Genomic DNA, 21,098 nt, shown 5'->3' with positions numbered 1-21,098 from the left:
AAAAAAAAAAAAAAACAAAGAAAGGAAATAAAGAAAAAAAAGAAAGAAACAAGCAAGGCACTGTAGGAATTAAAGGCCAACATTTGAAAATGGATACACTATCAATAACTTTTTGGAAGTGTGTATAAAGTGGCTGAAATTGAGCCTTCTAAAATTTCTTTAAAAGTTATCTTTTAAAATGTTTTATTACACCTTTTATTCTGATGTTTTGCCATGTGTTTAACAGAATATATTCTTGCTTTTACAAATTCAAGTATTAATTTCACTTTTACCTGTTGCAGCCATTAGTCTGTGAACTTTAGATATGATATCAAGTAGACTAGATCGATAGAAAAAGTAGTATTCAGTAAAGTGCAACTTATTTAATATAACTATTTAATTGTAAGAACCCAGTTATTCTTACATAAAATGATTAGAGGATCTGAAACACCAACAGACTATCCTTTTGTTTGGCAAATGTAGAACACTCAGGCTTTGCTACTTAAGTGAGCATCTTATAAGCTATGTCTCATCTCTAGTGTGGCAAAAAAATTCCCATACAGAGCGAGAACATTCTCTTTGAGTAATGACTTCTTGTGCAAGAGTGAAAGATTATATGTGGATGACCCTTTATCCCTCATTTTTTCCTCTTCTACAGGTGGTCGCTGCCATAAGTCTTGCACAGGCCGATGCTGGGGACCTACAGAAAATCACTGCCAGACTTGTAAGTGTTCATCAGTGAAAAGGCATGGTTGTGAAATGGTCAAAAATTTTAGTAATTGATTCTTTTCACGGTTCTGGTCATGCAACCATGACAATGAGATCTTTGCCTTCTTGTAGTAGATTTGCTTCTGTGGAAAAAAACAGCCTAATACCATTGCTTTCAAGTGGAATATAAAATATAATTTGATTCTTATATTTATTTATGGTTTCTAGGTTAATGATTTTACAACATAGCAGTGGGGATACTACCTGTGACCTCAGACTCTCTATATCTGTAAAAGTAGAAAATTGAAATGCGTCCAAAATGAAAACAATTCAACTTCAAGTAAATGGATATTTTACTACTTCTCCCATATATTTATATTATCATTCATTGATGAGAAAAAGAAAAAAAAGTCAGTGTACTGTGTATCTGCTGTAGTCCAGGCACTGTTCAAGGCACACAGATATGATCTTTGAATTATGGACATGGACTGACTCTTGTTATTAATGAATTTTGGTCTTAGATCATGTTTCTTGGGTTAGTCGTTAATTTCTAAAGGTAGTAGAAGGCTATGGTTGCTGTGACATTTAATAATAAAATGTAGTGAACATAAAGATAAATATCTAACATTTGCAGTATTTCTAGCTTCATATTATACTCAAATGAACTCTGAACATTCACTAATCTTCAGGACAAGCAAGTTCCCTTAAAAATGGAAAACAAAATGCTCTCTACAAGTGGTAAATATCTGTTGTTCTCCCTGTAATGCCAACCACTGAAAAGACGTATAGAGAACAGTGTGGTGACAGTCTCAAATGTACTCTTTCTTAGAATAGAAGACAAAAAATATATTGAACATTTGAACATGCAAATATTAGATATTGCGGTAATCTGTTAGAAAGTTGTATGAAAGTTTAGAGGTTTCTAATTTGTCACAGTTCATGATATTTGCTACATTCTGTTTCAATAAAGAAATACAAAACGAATTACCTTATTGTAAGCCACCAAAGGAAAAAAAGTATAGGAAAATATATATTCTCAGTGATTTCTTGAATTTATTTTTAAAATTCATGAGCATTCTTATATTCAAAATTCATAAAACTTAAGAGAACAAAGTAGCCTTTATCTTCGCATCTGTGCCTCACGTTTGTCTCTCAGCCATCAATAGGCAACACTTACTATTAGCAGTTTTTTAAATATCTTTAAGGATAATTTATGCATACTCAATATGTGTCCTACCCATTTTCATACAAATGCTGGCCTGCTTTGCTTGTTTTACTCTTGGATAATCGACTTTCAGTTATTGTTATGAAATATCTGACATAATTAGCATATAAGGAGAATAAGTTTATTTTGGCTCATGGTCCTGGAGGCCCTTTGACTGTCACTAACAGTTAGGCCCTTTGACTTTGGGTCTGCTGCAAGGCAGCATGTTATGGCAGGGCATACGTGGCAGAACAAAACTGTTCACCTCATGGTAGAAAGTGAAAAGGAAGACACGGCTAGGTTCCCACAACCCCATTTAAGGGCACACTGCCAATGATTGAAGGCCACTACTCTGCCCACCCCGGAGTTCCACCCCTCCCATGACACCATGGCCAGGAGACCAAGCATTATCAGATGACCCTCTGGGGATATCAAAACTCCAAACTATAGAGTACTGCAACTTGGTGTTTCATTCCACACATATATTCATGAATTATTTGTATATCATTTCTTTAAAATGACATTGGTAGGGTCCCAACAAATGTATTTGTAGTTTGGTAGAGATCATCAACATAGAGATCTCATTCGCTGTAGAGACTCCTCTGCCAGGAGCGATGTGAATGAATGCCTGTCCCTCAATTCTCTGGATAAATCAGCACATTATCAAGTTTGTGTGTCCTTGTCAAAAGGTTAGATGAAAAATAGTATCTCAGAGTAGATTTAAATTAACTTATTTAATGGAAACAGCGCTTTCTCACAGGAATGTTTTGACAAGAATTTTAAAAGGATTCTACAGTAAGATTAGACTACTGTCTGAAATTTACTCCCTACAATACTTGGAGACAATATTTTAATAGCAAAAAGTCAAAACCAGGAAGTGCACAAGGCCAGGATGACACTGATGTGGCCACTGTCAGAGGTTCCGATCTCTGAGACAGTTGAGGTGTTGTGGTACTCCACGGTGAAGTGACAAGTAACCACGGAAATCGTCGACGAACGTAGAGATTCTTGGTTTGTCATGGCCAGAGCTAAACCAAACCAAACCTAATCAAAGCAAAACAAGCACCTACTGAGCTGTCCATCTTAAAAATGAGCTGTTTTGAACTAACCTCCTTTATCTTTGTTTTTATGTTAAAGAGCTGTCAAAGAGGCTTCCTTTGCAGCCTGCTATTTGTGCTGGGCACTCTGGCGGGACTACCAAGCTAGATCCAGGGCAATGAAGGTGCTTAGATCTGAGAAATGCTGGTACAGGGCCAGGTCTCCTCCTTCTCTTGGGTAGGGAGACTTCAGATACCTTGCCCTTGTGCTGTTCTTTGTGCCCTCCCTCCAAAATCAGAATGCCCCCTCTCCTCCCCATTCTGAGTTCTCCTATGGTTGCCTCTGGCATTATGTTCAGAGTCTTTAGTTAAATGTAATGGGCAGGGAGAGACAAGCCTATGTGATCTGTGCTAGATGAGAATTCCTGTGTAATACTTTCAGTATGATTCATAAATTACACTAAAATAAAATAAATTTAATCGATAATTTTTATTTTGACACATTTTAGGTATTTTTGTAGAATACAAAATACAGCAAAATAATTAGAAGATAAAAGTATGTTATATGTTACGTTTTTATGTGTGGGTGGAAATATCTCTGATTGGGACGTATGAGTACTGTGGGAAGATAGCATGGAAAGGCAACGTATATAGGCTTCCCCAGATTTGATCTAAAATGATCTTTCACTTTACACAGTGTCCAAATAACTGAAACTTTTAATTTTGTTGACCAGATCTGATTATGATGGCCAAAACTTACAAAAGACATAATTTCCATCAACATCTCTTATTTTTATAATAAAGTCAGGCATGGTGGTGCATGCCTGTAATCCCAGCACTTGGGAAGCTGAGGCAGGAGGATCACTGTGAGTTCAAGACCAGCCAGGGCTACATAGTGAGTTCCAGGTCGGTGTCAAATACATAGTGAGACCCTGTCTCAAAAAACAAAACAAAACAAAACAAGATTCTTATTTTTATAATAGGAAAACACTCCAGATAATTTCGAAGCAGACACATGGCTTTTTCTGGGAATTAACCCCTTTCAGAAAGTCTCTGTAGTCATGTGTGCTCTACGTGACACTTTACTCTTGGTCACAAAGCATATTTCTTTCTGGTTTTGGTTTTGGAAAGAGGGTTTCGCGATATAGTTCAGGCTGGCCTTGAACTCACTGTATAGCCCAGGATGACTTTGATCTCACAGCAGTCCTCCTGCCTCAGCCTCAGGTGTGCACTGTCAAGCCAACTGCAAAGCATGTTTCTGAACCAGAGATGGTTTTGCCTCCTGGGGGACATCTGGTAATATCAGAAAATTTCTAGTTTTCATTGTAGGAAGGTGAGGAGACCATCTATTGGCACTAGTAGGATAGACCAGGGATACTGCTGAATAGCACACAGTACACATGGGGCCCCAACCACCACTGTCCAAACAGATGAGATTCATTCAGTATAAAATGTTGCATTAGCCAGGTTCAGTGGTGCACACCTGTGACTCCTGCTCTTATGGAGCCTGAGGCAACCTAGGCAACTTGGTGAGATTCTGTCTCTAGGAGAAAAAGAAAAGTCTATAGTGTGAAATAGAGAAATTTCAAAACAGGTGCAGACCTCGTAACAAGTGCTGAGGTAGTGAGATTCACTGCCCCAGAGAATTTATATGTGGGATCCAGTGCTACTGGTTACGCTATCTTAGGAACTTGAAACTGAACAGGTATTAAACCTAATTGAAGTTTCCTTTTTTGGACCACATATGTTAATAAGCAGAAATAACCAATCTTTAGGGACACTGAAGAATAAAGCAGCTATACAGAGAATTGGGAAAGAAAAAAAATGCTGTTTTTGTCATTTTTTACCTCCTGATTTTCTGGGCTTCATGAAGTCCAGATGCATCTGTACCCCAGCTTCCTTGAGAAACAGTATGCATTCTATGCAGTGAAGTGGAGTTTATTACTCACCACCAAGGAGAGAGTTCTTACTTATGAAAATTATCAGTTTATAGTTTATGTATCAAATAATCTGTCACAAAATTAAAGAATTCATCTAAATTTTAGGAGTAGAAATTAATGTTACTGTAACCCACAAGTCAGATGATGGTCACCATGCCTACTCTACAGAGCCTATTACATTTAAATTCAATACACAGGCACCTAAAACATTCATGTGCAGGTTTTAGTATTGTGCAGCACTGAGCTTTGTGACTTAAAATAGTTTCACTTTCAAGGAATTTCCTGTAAGTTAAAGAAGACAGTTATCATTAACTTAATTTTGCAGCTGGAGAATCAAGCTGAAGAAATGAGGAAAGGAGTTGTTAAATTTACAGAGCTAACAATTAAGATTTCAACCCCAGTATTCCAATCTCTAGAGATAATACTGTCTCGTGTTTACTGGAAAACGCAGTATGGTAACTGAGATTATTAGATTCAAAATCAGATGATACAAGCCTCAGCTATCTGTACTTTCCATCATGGGGCAGTAATCTCTAAATCTCAGTCACCACATCTATAAAATGAAGATACTCACATTTATCTCAGAGGGTTGCTTTATTCGGAATGAAATTGAGTACATTAATATGGGTGGAATGCTTGGATATTTTCTGGCACACGCAATGGAGCCAATAAATAAAGCTGATGCTTCAATAAACTAAAGCAGAGGTATTAGAAAACTTAATCCTTTTTTGAAATCTGAATGCCTGGCGGGGGGTGAGAACCCTTGTGGCCAGCTCCACCTGGTGAGGTCCACTGATACAGGTGTCCAGGAGGGAAAACCAGAAGTCTGGAGTGAAGTGTGGTTTCTTTCCCTGGACATTCATTCCGGTTCTCTCTCCTTGTCTGACCTCTGGAAAGATAGTTTTCTTCTTCCTATTTACATAGCACAGCCTCTCGAGATACAGTGCACTTACCCATATATATACTTGTAAGACCTGACTTATAGAGTGGCGATCATACGTTTTCTGTGAGCATTAGACCTTTTTGAGAGATTCTGTAACAACGTGAGACCTCTAGAGATTCCACGGAGGCGTAACATACGTAATCATTTTTTTTAATGTAAAATTTTCTAAGCTTCATTTAGATTTCCAATTGCTGACTCATTAAGATTATATTATTTACCTTTAGGCCCACTTGAGGTCAACTTTCATCTGAACCCTGACTCAATTTTTTAAGAATCAGAAATTGTGTTTTACGAGTTTTTCAATAATATTCTCCTTTCATTGATTTACCATTCAAACCCTTTTTTGGGTCTTAAAGATATAGACTCATTTATTTCTAGTTATTCTTTTGCTTATAGCTGGAATGAAGCCCTGTTAGTACGAGCTTCTCTGGAGATATTCCGCCTGTTTTGAAATATGTCTGTATTTTTTATGGGGAATTATTTTTTGATATTTTTTTCAGTATTATGGAAGGGAAGTCCATCAGCTTAGCTCAGGAAGTTGAAGTGGGCACATGTTTGGTACACCCCACGCTACCAACGCTGACTTCTCAAAGGGGCTGCCTCTTTGCAAACGTGCTAGGGGTCACCCCAAGTCACTTGATATTGAGCACTTCTGGTAAAGAAAAATAACAAGAGAGTGAATTCATAGTAACGACTGACAGGTTAAAATAAAGTGAAGAATGGGGGGGTGAGAGTTGAAAGTATTGGTGGACACAGACATGGAAAAACAAAGATGTCCACGGTGAGGATAGTGAGCTTGAGACCGGCTGTGCAGCAGCTAAGCTTTTAATTAATTAGTTAATTTTGGTGACAGAGTCTTGCTACGTAGTTTAGGCTGGTATTGAACTCACAGTGATCCTCCTGCCTCAGCCTCCTGAGTGCTGGGATGACAGGCGTGTACCACCATGCCCGGCTCTACAACTTATTTTCTGTCCCGATCTGGGTGTTACAGTTAGTTTGATTGCATGCTGAACAATGTGTCATTATGCCTCAGTATAATCTGGAATGAGCAGTGTTAACGGTTGGACCTAACATGCTTCTTCTCCAAAGTCTCGTGTATTCAGAGCGGGGCTTTTGTTAGAGGTTGGATCATGTGGCACTGTGTTCAGCTGTGAATTAATCTGTTGATGGCTTTGTGACTCACTGTGCTGCTCGGTGTTGGGGCCAGATCTGAAGTCACCTTGGGAGTAACTGGAAGATTATGTTCTTGTCCCAGCTCCTCCCTTCTCTCTTTCTCTGTCCTACCTCCCAGCAGATGTCCTCAGTTATGTCCTGCCACCATGCTATTCTGTGCTGGCTCCAACCAACCATGGACTGAGTCTCTCTGATCACTAGGAGCCAAAATAATACTTTCCTCTACTAAGTCGAGGTTGCTGGGTATTTTGTTCTAGCATCAGGAGTGCATCTAATACAACCAACTATATTAAAACATTTTTCTAATATATGAAACATTTTTCTAAATAAATTCTTCTAAAATTTTAGATGACCTAATTTAATAAATATTAATGTAAGTAAATGATGCTTGTAGAATCTTGCCAAGTGTTCAACTCTACTATTTTAGCTTTAGCACCTTAAATTCATTCTCCTTAAGTCTGTGAGTGTGTGTGTGTGTGTGTGTGTGTGTGCTTGTGTGTGCGTGCATATGTGTGTTAGGGCATCCTGACCCTATAAATCTAACAAGAATATTTCTCACAAAGCTGCCAGGGTCAAAATGGAGCTTAGGGTTGGATATTGAGAGCTGCATTACATGTGAGCAGTGACTCCAACTTGAAAGTACTTTTAAGCTCAGCTAAATCGTGGCTGCATTGCTCCACAGAACAGCTTAAGTAAATTGATTCTGTGGATTAATGTAGTCATGTCAGGGGAGACAAACTTATCTGCTGTGTGAAGTCTGAAGCTTAAAGAAGTATTATTTAACAGGCTTATTGGGAAGAATGACAACTCTCTCTATTCGTAAGAACTGAGTCCTAAAGTCTCTGCTCTATAGGGGTAGGTGTAAGAGAGACTGAGTTTAAAGAAATAAATAATGATGATTAAAGGAACAAAGTCATCTATGTCCCTGCAAGATATATGAAGCATACTTATCTCATTTAAAATAGATACTGCTTGTCCTTTTTTATCTTTAAGCTAAGTATCATTCCAACTTTCTCTAGTCTTCTATTATCAGGGAGGATATTGGTTTCATTTTACACATTCCTTCTGTCCTCCTAGACCCAAGGTCATCTTATTTAGTCACTGAATTTTGAGTGAGGAGAGGGAAGAAAAACATACATGGAAATATTAGAGTTAGAACTTCCCAGAAGCCTCTGTATGCATTTTATATTTAAGTAGTCATAATTGTTATCAGTTGCAGATTATATAACTAGAAAGCTAGCTTGATAACAATTCAACGTACTTTGCAGTCTTTTAAATTGCTTTACAAATAACATTTCTCACCTAGAGATTAATTGAAAATTGTAATTGCATTTGGCAGTGGTTTAAAAAAAGTTATTTGTCTTCTACACTGAAATATTACCCCAAACAATCTGGTAAGGAAATGTATATTTTTAACTGCTGAGTGACCAGATAGGTTTGACTTTTGCTCTTTTAATTGCTAATAAAATAATTAGAGCTAAGGCATTATTTTACTCAAAAAACTTCTGGCAATAGAATTCATTCCTTCTTACTAACAATATTCTCTGTAACCAGATCATCTCAAAATTGCTTTTCAAATTCAAAATAGAAAAGCAGTGGAATTAATATAATCAGTGTATTCATTCAGTTGTGGATGATTGTGAGTGGGGTATTACTCGATTGGCAAAATAAACCTTTGTTTTGTTGTTTTTTCCAAACAACATTTTATGTTATTTATTGCTTTTATAAAAACATTACAGAATATGCTCAAAGAATTTCAAATAATGTTACATTTTTCTCAGTAATTTATTATGCTTCAGCATAAAGAAATTTATTCCCAACAATGGCTGTATAGTAAAAGTTTTGCATTACTAATAGGGAGAAAAAATATCCATAACTTTAACCTGGTTTATACATTCCGTTCATTCTTAGAAGAAATGGTTGAAATAATATAACTCCATTTTTTGTTCTAAACATATCTGGAAGTACTTTGAAGTGGGATATTAAAATCTGAGACACATATGACTTTATTCCTCAAAATCTTATTAAGAAAATTTTTGTACCTCAGAATGAAGTTTTACTTTGCGAATGTTTCCTGTGGACTGTGAAACCGAAATGACAAATTGTGAAGACCATAGACTCATTATACTTCTATACGTGCATACATGCATACTTTGTTTAAAGTTTAATTGTGTTTACAGTCTGTTGAAAAAAGGTTTAAAATGAAGGTGCTGATGTGGTAAATATTCAATTAGAGAGAGAAAAGCAAGTGGGAGCCAATGGAGAAAAGAGAAGAAGCTGAGCCAGCACTCTCGATCAATCAGGGTTACAGCCAGCCTTTGTTAGAAGCTGGCATCTTTAATTAAAACTCTTGTATTTTACTAATAACTTTGCATGTCTATAAGCCTTCTTATTGATTTCAATTATTTTCTATTTTCTTTTTTCTGAATTTATAGCTTCTAGAGATATTGTAAAATTAAAGGAAACATTACAGTGGACTAATTACTTGTACACATTTAACATTTCAAATGGTGACCCAATCATTTCCTTGAAGAAAATGAAAAAAAAAAAAAAAAACCTTTTCAGATATACAGTACTCTTCATTCTGAACTGAATTTGGAAATATTTGTTGATATCTATACTTTTCTCCAAACTTTAATAGAAAATAGTTTCCGTTTTAAATATAGGAGACCTTTTTATCTGCAATGCTCTAAAGCAGTTTTTGATTCAGGAGATATAGCTTAGTGCCGTACTAACTAATGGCTTATGGGACAGAGTAAATAGAGGAACTTCCTGTATTCTTGCATTGTGTCATCTCTCATTATTCTGGCTCTGTGCTAACAGCTTCACATGTATTCTTTCCTTCAGTCTTCTGCATCATTCCAGTCTATCCTGGGAACAAAGTGGGAGGGACAACCCGCAGGGGATGAGACAGAATTCTGAGGGAGGAGAGTGAGATCATTCCAGGGTGTGCGGAATGTTGAAGAATGGAATCTTTTCCTGAGGCATGAAGTGTGAAATGTGTTGCCTTCATGGAGTTTGAAAACTACAGTTAAAATATTTGGTGTTATTTCTGATCACGCGGTTTCTGCTGTCTTAACTGTTATCCTATGTTATAAACCATGAGAAGGGGGTTAATGATACACATAGAACCATGAGAGACAGCTCAAGTAAGTATACAAGCACCCAAAGTTATGGCTGCAATAAGTGTGGTAAGAGAAGGAGCAATTTGTTTTTGGTTTTACATATCTGTATTTACTTGTATTTCTCTGAAATGTGCATTACATATGAAATTACAGGATTTTAAGAAAGAACAAATAAATTGTATCTTCCATATTATGACCTATGCATAATTTTTGACAGTTTTCAAACTTTTACATTGATAAGAGAAATGATAATTTATCAACACATTAATAATACATAAAATATTTATTTGATATCTACAGATATATTATTTTCTGTAAATATTTTGCTCAAAGAGCTGTTTTGTATGAGCCCCACATTAACATAATGCCATGTAGGAGAAATTCAGACAACCCTCGTGCATTTCAATGATGGTGGTGAAGTTAAAAAGCACAAAGCAAGGCGAGCCAGTGTGGCTGGCAAGTCCTGGAGGGAGACCGGTGCAGGTGCTGTTATTGCACAATGATTTTTCTGTAGCCTCTGATGCCCTGAAACTTCGGAAAAAAGAAATTTCATCTCCAGTGAATTCTAAGTTCCTCAATTCATTAGAATGTTAATTTGCAACACATACACAGAAGGAGCACTTGGATTGCTTTTTCTAATTTCCTAATCTGACCTTTGTCCATGAAATTGAGCAGTGTTTTCAAACTGCTGGTCACAACTCAGTGGGTTATAAATTCACTTCATGGTCCCTAACATTAAACTTGGACAGAAACAGGATAGCTTAGAATAAAGCAGCCCAGATCAGAACAGAGTAAAAATGATAATAGCAAAATGTTTCGCACATAATTTCAGTCAACATTATTCCTCAGAACTTTTTTTCATGTATATGTTATATTATTTTGTACTGCAAATTGTGTTTTTAAAAAGTTTGTAAAACATTGTAAAGGTGCATTATTGAGTTCATAGACACATTCACCTATTTGAAAAGATAATTCCAAATATTTTCCATGAGGATAAAAGCAATATCTTGAACATATTCTTCCTAATATAACTGAAATGTGTTTGTATATAACTGTTTGAAGTATTTATCTTATGCTCTTCATTATTCTGAAGATAGAGATAAATTAGCCCTCTCTGGAGCTTATTTTCCTCCCTGTGAAATTCGTAATTTGTAATTTGGATTCACTAATATGTAAAGATTCTATTAAATTATATATATATAATCTTATTTTTATGGCTTTAGCTACAAATGTGAAGGGGGTTTGAGTAATATCTTAGTATTCATTATCCTTACTCATAATTGCACTGGTTAACATGGCTTTAGATCAAGCTATATTTTAAAGGTGCAAAACAGATATGTGTTTGATTATATTAATTATGCAGTGTTACATTTAAAGCAGTTTCTTAGTTACTTTCTTCTTGCTGAGATAAAATACCCAATATCCAAAGTTAAAGGAGAAAGGTTTATTTGGCTTCCAGTTTGTAGAGATTTCAGTCCATAATCAGCTGTCTCCAAGGCGGAGTGGTGGCATGGCAGAGGGGTGTCCCAGAGGAGAAACAGTTCATGGTAGGAAGAAGGTAGCAAGGGACTAGACAAGCCTCTTTCTGTTGTTTCTATTGTATCTAGGCTACAGGGATTAGGGTGGTGCCAAACCAATCAGTAGACTGATGTAGTAATCACACACCCTTAATCCCAGCATCACACACTCTAGATTCAGCCACCTCTGAAAAAGCCCCATCTTTGACCACTCGAAGCCTTGGGGGCTATCTAGACCCAAACCATAACGGTTTCTGGAACTCCTCCCTTCCAGTACCTTTAGTCTTCACATCTGGACATCTGTTGCAAGTGACCTAACAATGTAAATAAATCATTGAAGATACATAGGAGTCAGGAAACTAATTTTAAATCCTAATTTGATAGTAACTCATTGTGGGAACTTGGATAACCTAGTTAAATATTTTTAAATGTTAACTTCTTCATACATGACATTGTGATAATTAACTTCCTGTGCTGGATTCATAGAATATTGCATTACAGATATTTTTCTATTATTTTCAATTTACTTGATACTCAAAGATGTAGAGTTAAAAGAAATAATATCTCCCCACCCGAGAGCACTCTTTCCCACTCTTCATGTTTTCCATAAAGTGATTACTTTATAGTAATAATTTTAGTATATATGTGTATATTCATGAAAATATTTATTCATATGATGGACTTTTACTTGATTTACCAAGATAGCATACTATATTTATTCTTTCACTCAGATTTATTTTACCTATATTACATTTTTCAACCCTTTAATCTTAGCCCATAGAGATTGACTTCACTTTTTTTGTTTATTTTTTAATACAATGTTTTCCCAAGTTATGATTGTGATATAATTTAATTAAATAATTCCTGATTAGTGGATATTTAGGTTACATTGTACTATTCTCAATTACAACAAATCAGTATTTTTAAAACACGATTTTCTATAGTCTTTCAAGACAGTAGAGTCTTTCAAGACAGATTTCTAGAAATAGACCTACTTGGTTACTTATGAATCTACATACAAAGATTTAGTGGACAGAGACAAAGTACTCTTCACACAATCTTGTAGGAGAAAGGCAGGTGGGACATACCTGTAATCCCAGTATTCTGGGTGGCTGAGTCAGGAGGACTGCATGTTTGAGCCTGGTCAACATACTAAGAACCTGTCTTAGAATGAGGACATGAAAACAAGGGCATCCACAGTACCACCAGAAGAAGGAAAAAAAATGTATATATGCAACAAGAGTTTTACATAATCAAAACTGAAATCTTCCTGGATCACCCTGAAGAGACGTGACACTTCTTGGGGATGTATAAACACTATTTTAAATGTGACAATAGGCATAAAAATTATTTTGTTTTTCAGTTTCCTTGTTAATAAAATGAGAAATTTAGACTAGAGAGCTTTCATTCATTCAACAAATATTTTATTCATTTCTGACCTGATATGAGTCTCTGTCTTTTTCATTTTACCATTTTGATTATTTTTATCACAATGTGAGAATGAAACTCTAAGGTGTATAGAGTGGAAGAGAAATTATCTTTATTCTCTTCTACTCATATTTCAGATACAGGTCTAGGATGAGAAAAAGTGTTAAATTTTGTGGTTGTTATTTTTTTGTTGTTGTTGTTTTGTTTTGTTTTCCATTGAAGCTGGATGAAGAAGTCTGTGGTCTACTATAAAACAAAATAAAAATGTAGAATACCACCTTTTCCACACGTCTTGGTTTGTAACAAGTCTAAAATATGATTATTTCAATTTTTCATTGTATTATTTTCAGCATATCACTTTCTGGTGGACTGCAAGATGCAGCCTTCAATTTTACTTAAAAGTTTATTTTAAAAACACTAAGCTTTGGCCAGGGATTTAGCTCTGTGGTTCTGCCACCTGCTTCACAAGTGTGGGGACTCAAGTTTGATCTCTGGTACCAAAACAAACAAAACACTATGCTTTCTATGCAGATTTACACTTTTCCTTTATTGTTTTGAAATCTGTATATTTGAACCTGTGAAAAACATATTAAAAATACTCATACTTAAGAATATTTTTATAAGTAGTATAATAGGACAATATTCTTTTCTTTCCTTTGGATCTAGACTTACAAACTTTGAAGATGTCAATACCCTGTTAATAAGGGAGGATTTCACTCATGGCCAAGAGTATGGCTTAAAATCAACTTTAGGATCCCTTGGCATTCACTAAGTTGTCTTTATAAAATAGGTTAAATAAAACCTCATTAAATAAATGAGTAAATCAGCTGATGATGGAGAATGAATTAGACAAGATCCCTTTCGTCTTTGACACAACTAACACTATTATGTTATAGTCCCTGGCTCACCAGGGATTTGTCCGGGACAGAGGTCAAACCTGATTAGTAACAGCCAAAAATCTGGGCATGCTTTTATTAACTGACTCTGAATGTCAATTTCAGTAAGGACTGTCTGGGCATTTGCCATGTTTCTCAGGTGATCTAATGCCATTATTGCAATTAGGATTAAACAGTGATGTTAACTGTGGGAGTGTTTGGCTCGCAGTATGTATTGGTCAATTCATGTACATGGCTCTCAGAAGACTAGGAATTAGGAGCAAAAGACAGCTTTTGTCCTGTGTTATGAAAAATGATTATGAATCAAAGGGTGATCAGACCCATTTGGAAGGCCTAGAAAACTTTTCCTACTGTTGCTTTGCTAAGTTTAACTGTTTGAAAAACAAAATATCTGAGAGAGCCTCCTTTACTACATTAGACCTTGTGTTGGTTAAAATATTAAAAAGTTCTCCAAGCACAAAACGCCCTTTCTGTATACATCAGAACGGGCCTTTCCCAAGGCCTTACTCTTTACCGCCACAATTTTTTATTTAATTAGTCTGTGACCTTGGTGGAAATAAGAAAGATCATTTTAGTTTAAGATTGACCTCCACCTCTGCCTTTAAACAAATGTTGTGCCCCTTCTAAAGGAACTTGTCCTTAGGAAGAAAAGAGTGTTTTGCAGAAGAAATTTCATAATACTGGCTTATAAACTTTCCTGAAACCTGGGGAATTCCCACAAACGAATGTTTTGGCACCTACTCCAGACTTACCAAATCAGAATGTAGGCAAAGGGGCAGTCATCTTTATTTTAAATCTTCCCATTGATTTCTAACCTGACTCTGGTTACTTAGATGTATGCAGGGGAACATGGATAGGAGTGTGTAGTTTGGCTTAAGTTTCATTAAACCCAATCTTCACCCAGTCCAGCATGTTCTATGATTAATGCCTGTGCTTAGATGGCCTGTGAGCTTTAGGATTTCACTTCTGAAAGTGCGCTGTAAAACTCAAAAGTGTTCATCTTTCAAGGCTCAATTTCACCATTCATAGGAATGAATAATGGATACTAACGCCAGAAAATAATGCTAGAGAACATCTTATCAATCCTCCCAGTCTTTAATTAAGGGGGTGTGTAAAGCATCCAAAAGAGATTTCTTTTGAAATACTGACACTCAAGAACCTTATGCAATTGCTCCTTACAGTGTTTCTGTCACTCTAAGAGTCAATAAATTTTTTCCTCACATCCAACCACAATTACTTCTATTTAGCTCAAGCATTTTTCTTCTTGTTCAGATCTCCAAGTATGTAACCTTAACCTCCAAACCACAGCAAAGAAGTGTTATCTATTTAATGGGCATTTCATGTTTGATGGACAGAGTTTGTCAAAATTTGTCAATAAAAAGGGAATGAAATGGGAAGCATAGAGGTATGGTTCACTAAATGCTAATTGAAACATAATAAAAGAAAAGGAAGTAAATGTTCTTTTAAATGTGACTAGCAGCAAAATTGGGGTGTGCACCAGAAAACTTTTCATGTATACATCTGCTGGAAGATGGATGATATCTTCTGTTAGTATGGTCTTCTGGTTTTTTTTTTTCTCCTATAGAATGATCCAGACAGTATTTCTTTCCCCAGTCTAGATCATTTTTCTCCCAAATCTTCCTAAACACTTGATCATTGATTTTGGTTTGTTTGATTTCCCCATTAGTGATAGCTTGATTACAGAAATAAAAAAAGTCAAGCAAGAGAATGCAGTGTTTGGCCCATCAGGGAGTTATGATATTAGTTGGGCCTATTGATACTAACTGAATGAAATTTTTCATTAGCACAAGAAATCCCATATTCAGGTTCAAAAGGTCCTGTTAGATGCAAAACCCAGTTTTATCATGCGAGGCACAGAAATTAAAAATAGTTAAAAGACAGTGATGAAGAAAGGATAGTAAGGTGGCAAAGAAGGAGAAAGGATATAGGAGAAGGATGTGACAATGTATGAAAAGAGAAGAAAACATTCATAAAACTACCTAAATGTAGTTTTATTTCTTTTTTAATTGGGTTAACACATCATTTTTGTTTTGTCTCTGACATCTTTTTGCTACAGTATGCATAGAGAGTAACAGTACATATCTGATTTGTCTCCTTTAAATAAATAAATTTATTCTAAGGGAGTATCTTTAGTCATGAAGTTTGTTTTCATAATCTTTAGAGAAGTTATTAGATCATTGTTTTTATTTGTGAAATACTGATAAATCTCCTTACATAATACTTTAATTGTTTTGAGGTGATAGCTATTCTGTCTGCAGTATCTTTTACCTTAGAACATTTATTTCTTTAAATTTAACCATCTAATTTCCATAGATATTTTGAATGAATCTCTATTCCTAATTTCAAGTTTACTGACAAACATAATCAAAAGCTTCACTTCCCAGCTTTTATATTAATCATGTTTAGTGGTATACCACCAATGAATAAGCTAGTTAAAACTTGACCCAAATATTTTAATGTACCCTGTGAAGCAATTTGGAAAAATAATAGTAAATACAGCAAAAAAGTATAATGAAATATTTGAGAAAGGATGGAATTTAATAAAAAACTAAAGCAATTTTAAGTTAATGTTTTTATGGAGGTTGAATTATCTCATTGATTTTAAGAACTGTTTTTTTTTTCCTGCATCTTCATCTTCATAAACTATGAGTATAGCTTGATGAGTTTATCCATATTAAGTAAATAGTGTTTATTAATCAACACATGCTATTAAATGGAATCACTGAGTGGTGTTCTTCCATTTTCCCTGTGTGCAGATTTTACATATACAAAGGGAATGTTTTGTTTCTAAAAAGTCTCATTAAGCAATCTAAAGAAATGTTTCTTAACTCTAGCACTCAGTGTTTAGGAATTAAGCTTATTGTTTTGAGCCTTATGCTTTCTAATCCAGCAGACAAACACCTCCTAATATGTTTCATACTTACTGAGATTTCATTTAGAATGACTATGAAGAGATTGATAGTGAAAAGTGCTACTTTTAATGTTGAATTTAACTTAGTTTTAAAAATAATTGTAGACTACTTTTGGAAACAATATTTTCATACTTTTCTATAATTTTCTTTTAACATCTTAAAACAAAACTTTAAACATTATCTGCATTTGGATAATGGCTTGACCTGCAGTGGTGGCAAACCTATGGCAAGTATGCTGCAGCAGGCCCTTGGCAGCAAGAGCTCTAAAGGATTTGCTACCACTGGCTTAGAAAGTTCTTTGCATGTTCTTGAAATGGAATGAAATAAACGAGATCAAAGGATCTCAGGAAAACAAGATATGTTTGGCCATTACTGCATGGAAGAAATGGCTGCTTGAAAACTTTAGTTGATTCAACACATACAATTCAATAATTTAAAATATATGCTTTGAGATTTTCATGTCAATGAGAATTTCAGTTGTTATTGAGTCTAAGATTATGCTTCTACATTTTTAACTTGTTACTTCCATAATGAAGTAAAGCACTGCCTTGGATAAATTATTTTAATATGAACATGTAATAAATAACTTAAAATACATCCAGTTAGTTATCATTATAAATATTTTAGAAATTAATGTTCTCACTGGGAAGGGTAGACCAAAGTACATGACAAAAGGGTACAGAAACATTTTGTTTGATTACCTTAAAATCACAACAGAGTTAAAATAGAAAATAACACTTAGACATATGTTTCTAGAATTAAAATATAATGTGACTTATAAAACATGGTTAATTGAATTCCATGCTGCTATTTTCCTGTGCCTGTCAACTAGAAGCATATTAATAGACTGCCCTGTGATGACACTTATTTCAAATGTAGTAATTTGCTTATTTAACATATGTCTGCTCTTTTGATTAGTGACTCTTGGTACACAGAAGAGCTTTATTTTATCAGAAAAATAAAAATTATATTTGAATCTATTTTTTACAAAACTGTCTACTAAAAGTATTTGCTTTATATATTTTATGTTACCAAGGCCGGAGATTTAGCTCAGTTGTTCGGTGGGCTGCCTTGCAAGCACAAGGACCCGAGTTCAATCCCTGGTACCAAAAAAAAAAAAAAATTATTTTAAATATATTTTATGTTACTAATTAGAATACCTAAATAAATCTGCCACTTGCTAAAAAGATAAGGAGCAAACATATAAACACAACACATGACTATGAAAAGTTAATGAGTAAGTATTAGAGAATAAAACACATGTTGTAATAACACAAAAATAAGTTGTGGATATTAGACTATTCCGTCAAACAAAATTAGTAAACTGAAAAGTATGTTAGATGGTTATCACTCGTATAACAAGAAATCATAATGAAGAAAATACAAGGAGGAGAGAAGGAGAGGGGAAAAAGCAAAATAAAACAAAACAAAAAGACAGGGAAAGAGAAGGAGAAAGAAAAGAAGAGAAATGTCTTCAGGGCCAGTTTGGGAAAGACTTGATATTAATAGTGGTAGACTTCACTGAGGTAAGATTTGAGCAAATACAATGAGATTGGATAAGGTGGACAAAGGTGATTAACTGTATAATTTTATAGCAGAATAATTAGAGAAGAAATTATCTTGAAATTAAATATGTCACAAATATAGATCTAAATATATGATTTTTCAGAATATCTAAGCTTATAATAAGAACTATCAGTTGTCTTTATTTTCACACACATACCAAAAAAAAAAAAGACCAAGTGTGAATCCATGTGTTATTTTAGTTTGAACTCTGTTGTTTGTACTGATGTGCTACAAACACAGTGATCATGTCCAGTGAAAAGATGCATTTTCTTTTTTAATGTTAGTAATTTATGAATATTATTATCATAATCAGTAGGAAAAGAACTAAGTAAAATATGGCATGATGAACTTATCAACAAAAATTGAAGGAGTTTCTAAATCTAATAATAGATACCAATAATAAGTACAAGTTATTTGCATTTTGATAGGCTGTGGTTTTTTGGTATTTTACATTTCTCCAAGCATTACTGTTTAAGTCTACATCCTTCTATCTCTCTTCTAAGTGTGCTAAGCATTCAGCAACACTGTCTTGAAGTTGACAATTTAAGGCTTATCAATTCACTTAGAATATATGTTTCTTTTTGGGAACTAACTGCTGAACACTGTACTGGTCCCATAGGATAAAAACTTCAAGATAATAAACTTCAATAAATTCATAGTTTAGTGTGCAGGATGGGGACAAAAATAGAAAATAAACAAATACAATCTATATAATAATTATGATAAGTACAGTATCCAGCAGTTGGAAAACACCATTAACAGGATCTCTGTTAAACACTTTTTATTTATATTTCTAATTATCTTCAGTCCTGTTAGATAGGTACTTAGACTAAGCACATTTTAAGAGAAATGGCTTGAGATACAGAGTGGTTAAATAGATTCCTTATGTCACGTGGTGAACTTTGGATTTGTGCCTAGGCCTTCAGACTATACAGACTTCTGCATCCATTTTTTTTTTGTTTTCTTGCTTGGAAGCAAAAATGGTTCAGCTTGCAGATGTGTTAGGAAGGGTTCAGAGCAAGTATCTGCTAGCTGGAGAAGACAGGAAGGGCATTAACAAGAAGAAATACCTGGCAACTAGATGGTGAGAATCACAACCTCCCTGAAATAAGGTATCAGGAACTAAGAGCTGTGTTCCTGCATCGCACACAGTGAGTACTGAGAGAAGCCACTAGAGGCAGAAATGGCTGTCCATTTACCAGGGACTCATTCCTTCCAGAAGATTTAATGCTTTACATCAGCATTGATTTATGGACATTGGCTTATATTTTCAAGCCATGGCTTTCAGAGCCATAGAGGAATAACTAGAAGGAAAAAAAAGGGGGATCTAAGAAAACTTTTAGAAGAGTATGTAATGATTTATGCATAAAATTTGAACATAGCTAGAGTATATGTAGAGAGAAATTAGGAGGATTATTTATGAGATAAAATTGCTAGTATCTGACAGTTTCGTTAGGTATCAGAAGTGATAGCGATGGGAAATAAGGTATAGAAAATGCATCCCAAATTTCTCACTTAGCTACAAGATAGATATTATTTTCATTAATTGATAGAGGAAAGAGAAAAGAACTAAGCTCAGCGGTGGAAGCGGAAGAGTATGTGGCATTCCATTTTGTAGACTTTGGATATCTAAATGGGACTTGTACAAACAACTGGAAATATATCCTATGGCTCCATGAATAATTTAGTTTTGGATCAGAAAGCCCCCTGTGCAATGAAAGGCTATGACAAAATCCATGGGAGGGATGTGAATAGGGGATACATGATTTTATCCAGGAACAAGTCCAAAGGCCCAAATTGTCTAGTTGGGGTTACTAGTGCTTAAGAAGCAGGGCTTTGAAAGAGTAACAGTGAAAGAACCTTGAAGGAAGTCATCACAAAGGCGACAAGGCAGGAGACAAGGCGAAGCCGGGCAGGAATAGAAATATAGAAGACATAAAGTGATACTTTGATGTACTCTGTAAAATCCACCCTTAAAAATACCTTAACTATCTGGAGTAAGTGAGATAAGCACAGTTATACTACGATTGCTAAAAATATGTGCACTGCTTTTACTCAAGTATTCCATGTTGTGATGTTCTCCGTTTGGATGGATGGATAAGAAAAGATAATGACTTTTTTGTTGTTTACTCTAAATATCTTTCCCTCATCTCTCTCTCCCTTTCTCCTCCCCACTTCCTCCCTGACTTCTCCCTTCCTTCTTTCCTTCCACTTCTTTTCCTCCTTTCTCTCTCATTTCCTCCCTTTCCTCCTTCTTACCTTCTCCCTCCCTGCCTGCCTTCCTGTTTTCTTTGCCCTCATATAAAATACTACATGACTAAATATTTGTTTCCCTTTCCATCACCTGCTCAAACTCTTAAACCCATTTTGGTGGCACCTTCCCTCATCGAACCTTGTTGTGCGTATTGTGCGAAATGATTGCACAGGGGAATTCCCTCTTCTCTCAGCCTGACAAATACCTTATTCACTGACCAAATTTGATCCTTTCTAATGAAGTTGCTTGATTTTTGAAAAGCACTACATTTACTTGCTGAAACAAGAAAATAGAGATAAATATATTATATATATGTAATACACACACACACACACGTGTGTGTGTGTGTGTGTGTATGACTTTGAAACTTTTTATACAGTAATTTTGATCTAAAT

The 21,098-nt window shown here is 35.1% G+C and overlaps 1 protein-coding gene across 1 annotated transcript in view; it reads left to right on the top strand.

The window, feature by feature from the left end:
- Erbb4 (erb-b2 receptor tyrosine kinase 4) overlaps positions 1-21,098 on the top strand; it is a 689,271-nt gene that overhangs the window by 362,236 nt on the left and 305,937 nt on the right. Inside the window, exon 4 of the mRNA XM_033764601.1 lies at positions 638-703. Coding sequence (XP_033620492.1) covers positions 638-703 — 66 coding nt within the window. The remainder of the gene's footprint in view (positions 1-637; positions 704-21,098) is intronic.

This window comes from Fukomys damarensis, unplaced genomic scaffold (assembly GCF_012274545.1).
Source record: "Fukomys damarensis isolate Sample0158 unplaced genomic scaffold, DMR_v1.0_HiC HiC_scaffold_16, whole genome shotgun sequence".
Taxonomy (NCBI): Eukaryota; Metazoa; Chordata; class Mammalia; order Rodentia; family Bathyergidae; genus Fukomys; species Fukomys damarensis.
The sequence above is the reverse complement of the archived record's forward strand: the minus strand, read 5'-3'. Positions and strand labels throughout refer to the sequence as shown.